This window comes from Alligator mississippiensis, chromosome 10, assembly GCF_030867095.1.
Source record: "Alligator mississippiensis isolate rAllMis1 chromosome 10, rAllMis1, whole genome shotgun sequence".
NCBI lineage: Eukaryota > Metazoa > Chordata > Crocodylia > Alligatoridae > Alligator > Alligator mississippiensis.
Window position 1 is genome coordinate 39,361,055 of NC_081833.1, and position 6,000 is coordinate 39,367,054.

Consider the following 6,000-nt stretch of genomic DNA (forward strand, 5'->3'; position numbering starts at 1 on the left):
AGATGTTCCAGATGTTTCAGGGCTGTTGTTTTAACCCCCTCCACTCCACACCACTCCCTTGAGAGATCAACACTGGGTAAATACAGAATTCCCTGCAAGTCTGTTCTAACTGGCAATTACTTCTAGAGAGAAAACTTTATCAGGTGCAGAAGAGAGGGGCATTGGGCTACCAGGCTAAACAGCCAAGTAGCCAGGTCATGGTATCTTGAGAGCCTGCACAACCATCACAGTGATGCTGCCCATCAAACTCTCTGCTTGTTACCTACACTCCTACAGGAACTGGAGGGTTTCTCTCCCAACAGATCAGTGTCCCTGGGAAGCCCCTCAGGCTAGGCAGCATGCTTGAAATTCACAAGAAGTTTGTTTAAAAAAAAAAAATGTAACAACAACAGTAATAATAATAATAATAATAATAATAATATCAGGAGCTCTGGACTTCTGAGCTTTCTCTCCCTTCTGAATAAAGTTTCTGGGGTCCCAGAGGCTTGTTTACCCTGCACAGAGCAGTGACACTCAGAAGTGATGCTTCTTCTCTGGCCAGAGAGGTAAACTATTTCCTGATACTTAGCATTTGAAAGTTGCTAAGATTCATGGCTGATTCACCTGGGCTAGTGCCCCTTGGTAGTATATGTCTGTGAAGAGAGATTGGGTGCTGTATTAAGACCCTTTTGTACTCCTGTGCCCCTCACCCTACCCCTTTCTGAAGCAAGGCAGGGAGGGTGAAAGGAAATCAGATGTGCATAAGGTGTTTCTCTCTGCTCCATTTTAGCTTTGCCCACATTGGGATAAGTTTCAAGCCAGGCTTGTTTTCTGGTTGTATCTTTACCTCTATCTAGGCTCAGACAAACCAAATCCATTAAAACTCTCATGGTCCCCAGCTTTGAAGCCAACTGCCATCTGAAAGGGCAGAGCACATGCATCGGAGATAAGCATTTACCAAGGGGGTGGAATGGCCATCCTGCCTCCAGACCATTCACCTCATTTTAATGCACCCCCATTTGAGCAGGCATCATGCCAGGGTAGCTTGGTACCAAGGTAACACTTTACACTCCAAGCTCCTTGTGACCTCACTGAGGATAAAGCTACATTCAAAAGTGAGATGCTTTTCAGAGTCTTTTTATGCCAGGGGCTCAATTCAACTGGAGTGCAAGCAGGTGCAACTCCTCTGCCATCAGCTGAGTTGTGCTAGCTTACCTCAAGGTTCAATTTAACTCCAAATCTCATTATTATTCTCCCTCATATCCTGTCTTCTCTGAGTATAAAACATGACAGAAGAAGGGTTACTAGAGTCACGTAACCAACACAAACCACTCTAATACATGGAGTTGGAGTTAAGAACAGGGGAACACTAGAAGTTAGGAGCTGTTTGGGTGACAGCATGTAATATTAGCTGTCCCCAGGACTAGTTCAGGACTGACACAAGTTAGTGATGAATTACCAAAGCCTCCCACAAGGTCACACGTCCTTCTCCCATGCAAAATTCCAGCACATTACCAAAGCTGACATACCTCCATTGTTCAGGATGCTTGTGGCAATGTCACATCAAAGCACAACAGATGGGTCAAAAAATTTCTGCGCTCAGTGGCTTGTGCCAGGATCTGCTATCTGGGTCATGGGCAATGACAGAAGTTTCCTAACAATTACTAGTTTTCCCAAAACAAAACAGCCCATCAAACTTGCATGCTAGGAAAAGTTGTCATTTTTTTTTTTTTTTTTTTTTTTTTTTTTTTTTTTACAGTTGGCTTGATAGAAAATACACCATTCCAAAGCCCAACCATACAGAAATCTGGCTCTAGCAACACAACACAGGGATGGGGTTTTATCAAGAATTTAGTGTGTGTTGGCTTCTTTTAAATAATCCTAAAAGTAGCTGAGATTTAAGAGAATTTTGGGGTTTTCTTACTGACCATCAGCATCAAAATGTTTCCAGACGTCCAGGAACTGGGATGCTGTGAGTTCCGCCAGGTGCAGATAAGGGGCTTGCTGCTTCACTGCCATGGTCCACTGGCTGGGCAATCCTGAGCTGCTCTCTTGCTCCTCTCGTCAGCTCCAACGTTCTGGCCACCAATGTTTCCAGCCTGCTTTCTGCTCTGCCTTTATATAAATGTGCTGTAGCCGCAAAGGAAGGCAGCTGCCACTAGAGGGTGCACAGACTCTGAGAACTCAGGATGAAACCAGAAGCAAGGAAAGGAGCCTGGGCAGAGGCTGGGATGCGGGTCAGGACCTAAAGAGACACCTAATATCCAGGAAACAGTAAACTGTTTCTGCAGGGGGGGAGTCAACAGCCTTTAGCAAAACTCCCCAGTTCTCTGCAGTTGCAGCCCACATTGCTCCCTCAGCTAATGGCAACTCTCAGCAGAGCAAGGGTCCCTGTACCCTCCAATGAGCCAGGCCAGATGGACTCATTTTAAAGGAGCCCAATTCAAACTGTCCAGCGCTCAGACTTTCAAGACCCCTTGCTTTCTCACTGTGGTGCCCAGCCCAGGCAGTACAGTGCTGTTTCAGCATGGCCTTGTCTAGCAAGGAAAACTAATTACATAGAGAGCTGATGGGGGCAGATGCAAGTTAACCTGGGGAGGGCTCATACAAGTCCCACCCCCACAGCAGGTACTCACTAGCTTGTGGCATGTCAGTCTCAGGAGAAATCAAGGGCTAAAAGACCAAAGAGGCAGCATCCTCTCTCACCCAGAGAGGTCAGTTTGTGTCTGGCAGGCTGGGCTCACCAGACAAAGTCACCCTGCTCCAGTGCATGGGGCCATGATAGCCAATACAAGCACCAGACAGGACACAAGATGTGGCACAGCTGTAGGCAACAGAGAATCTAAGCAGTGGAGATGTGTCCAGATGGTGCACATGAACAATTTAACTGACAATTGCAACCTGCCTTATTACTGGTATGATGTACAGAGCCATTCTTCCAGGGCATCCTGGCAGGGTCATTTGGAGCTCCCTGCTGCTTCTTCCCATGCCATACTTCTTCACTGGAGAGGGGATATTGGTCTCTGGGGCTGTCAACCCAGAACCTTTTAAAGGCACCGGGCACCAACAATCATATGTGATACTCAAATTGTGCCCAGGCTCAGAGCCTAGCCAGGGATCTTACATGCAGCACAGCAGAGGCAGGCAGAGCTCAGTAGCACCAAACCAGCTCTATTACACTCCAAGCAGGCTGCGTAGAAGGATTTCTTCCCACTCTGATGCATCTTTCATTAATGAATGAGACTGCCTCAGAGGCCCAGAAATATCTCTTAGCTCCAGCTAGTGGAAGCCTACCGAGCGTGAAGACTAAACTCTCTCTGGTTTCTTTTCTGGGTCTTGCTTGTAGGACAGGGAAGATTATGAATCTTCCAATCAGACTTGAGGTTCTTGGGGGCAAGGACTGCACTAGCATTAATGTTTTCACCACCTGGGTTTCACACCTGGAACAATGAGACCTGACCTGGATTGTGGCCTCTTGCACTTCATGGAGTATTGCCATGAAACGACAATAGCGCCATCAATCTTCCAGCAGTGATAGTCTTACAGTGCAATGCCAGGAGGCACTAAAGCAAAGGGCGACACCTTTTGAGAAAATAAGAGCAGTTCTGAAGGTTTTCATTTAGGTTTGGACTAGACCTGTTCGAAGCAGCTAGTATTCACTTTGGATTCAGATGTGGCCGATTCAGGGGACAGTGATTCGATTCAGTGATTTGAATTACTGTCCCAATTCAATTCAGCTGAATCTGATTCAGAGATTCGGCTGCTGCTGAATCTCCAAATCAGACAGGCCAGGCCCATCCCTGGCCCCTCTCCCAGCCTGGCAATGGCTGCCCCAGCTCCTGGCACTTGTTAAACCCCCCACCCCGCCCAACTCAGCAGGTGCTGCCAGGCAGGGGATGATTGTTGCTGTCCCCCACTGCCCCACGCTGCATGGGGGGCTCTACACGAGCCCCCCAACCCTCCCCTCGCTCTCGTGGCCCCCCCGCAGGTGCCCTGCCCAGGCCAGCTCTGGCCCTTTGAGAAAAAAACCCCTGAACCCCCCACCCTGGACTCACTGCTTCTGCCGATGAGGGGTGATCCTCACTGCCCCTCACTGCCCTGTGCCACACAGGGGGCTGTGCACGAGCCCTTGAAGACCTGAGGCCACAGCAGGAACCGTGAATTTCAGGGCTTTTCTTGTTTTTTTTTTCCTTAAAGGGCCGGAGTTGGCCCAGGCAGGGCACCCATGGGGGGGCTGCAGGGGGCAGTCAGGGGGCTCGTGCAGAGCCCCCCATGCAGCGTGGGGCAGTGGGGCAGCAAAGATTGCCCCCCTGCCCCGTCTGACAGCACCCGGTGAGCACTGGGGCTTTTTTTTAAAGTACTGGGAGCTGGGGTGGGTGGGGACAGCTATGGGGGGTGTGGGAGAGCGGGCAGGGGCCGGGGGGCTGGGGGGTGGGGGCTCAGGGGGGCTGGCAGGGGTCCCTCCCCCAGCACCCCTTCCCCCACCCCTAGTACTTACCAGCTGGGAGTCAGCTGCAGCTCCCTGGGGCTCTAGGCATAAGCCTGTAATGCTGTGCTTCCATCCAGGCCTGGCTCTCACCTTGGTATCAGTTTAATAAGCATTCCAAACTATTCTGGAAACCACTGGGAGACTGTGTGGTACTTCCTGGGAATCCTTTGATATGGGAAAACATCCAGAGTACTTGACAGTGCAAGAGGTACTGAGGATGGATTATTGCTAAAGGCAGAGATTGCCAACCACTTATGGGCCCTCTAGCCCTGTTTCCCATTTCCAGCATGAGTCAATAACTGAAGCTTCAGAGAAAGGTCAAAACCAAAGACCCAGAGTGGGGAAATCAGGAGAAAAGAGAGATACTGCCAGGAAGGAAGGGAGAACGGAATGACATGTTCTTTTAACCATAGATCTTGACCTACACCAATACTCCACAGCATATTTCTGCACCTGTCCAATCAGCAGTGTAATGAACTGGATGAGGTCTACTAGTGAATTCAGAACTGCTTGGAGTCTAGTGAGGCAGACCCAGGAAAGTCTGTCCAAATCGAAGCCGGGAGGTCTTGTAGAGGGGCTTGGGATGAATGTTTTGCATCTGCAGTTCTCAGAGGCCCATCATTCTTCTTCATTCTATCCAGGAAGAGCACACACCAACTGCTGAAACTTCCTTAGCCTGACAAAGGGTTTTTGAACCTGAAAGCTTGCTTAAATTTTTTTTCCAACTATTTAAGTTGGTCTAATAAAAGATATCAGATTCACCCAAAGAACCTTGTCTGCCTATGTCCTTAGACCAACACAGCTACAACCTACAGCCTTGTAATCATTCTTCCTATAGTTGTGCAAGCCAGTTGTCTGGGGAAGAACCTTTGGAAGTAGAGCACAGGTAGGGCAAGTGGGCAATGTGGGATTTTCTAGATTGGAGGCACTGCCTGACTGGAGGGTCTGAGCAGATGTGCTGATGTAGGTAGTGATTATGGTCTAGTTCAGCATGGCAAAGGAGGCGGAGGCATTGCTGCTCACAGTGGATGTCTGGGGGAGCAAGACTGTTGATGAGTGGGAGCTGTGATGTATAACCAGGAACAGCAACGTTGTTTTGACAAGTTTGTTAGTGAGGTGGAAGGTGCTACTAACAGTCTTTGTGATGTTTAATTTGAGTCTCTAGTTCTGAAAGGAAGTGCACATTGTAGTGAGGTCCTTTGTCAGACCTTGGTTGATTCGAGAGCTCTTGGCCATCAGAGATGTTACCAAGGATCACTACGTGGAAGTGGCTCTCGTTGGCCCCTGGCTATGGCCACTTCTGCCATTTGGAATAATTAGGAATAATGGCCACAAACTAACAGACAGCAGATTTAGGTTGGATATCAGGAAGAACTTCTTTACGGTAAGGGTTGCCAGAATCTGGAATGGGCTTCCAAGGGAGGTGGTGCTCTCCCCTACCTTGTGGGACTTTAAGAGGAGACTGGACAAGCACTTGGCTGGGGTCATATGACCCCAATGCTATTTCCTGCCCAGGGCAGGGAGTCAGACTC

The 6,000-nt window shown here is 49.0% G+C and overlaps 1 protein-coding gene across 1 annotated transcript in view; it reads right to left on the reverse strand.

Moving 5' to 3' along the window:
• CALB2 (calbindin 2) overlaps nt 1-2,094 on the reverse strand; it is a 55,546-nt gene extending 53,452 nt beyond the window's left edge. Inside the window, exon 1 of the mRNA XM_006271712.4 lies at nt 1,908-2,094. Coding sequence (XP_006271774.1) covers nt 1,908-1,998 — 91 coding nt within the window. The 5' untranslated portion in view covers nt 1,999-2,094. The remainder of the gene's footprint in view (nt 1-1,907) is intronic.
• Between the last annotated feature and the right edge of the window lie 3,906 nt (nt 2,095-6,000).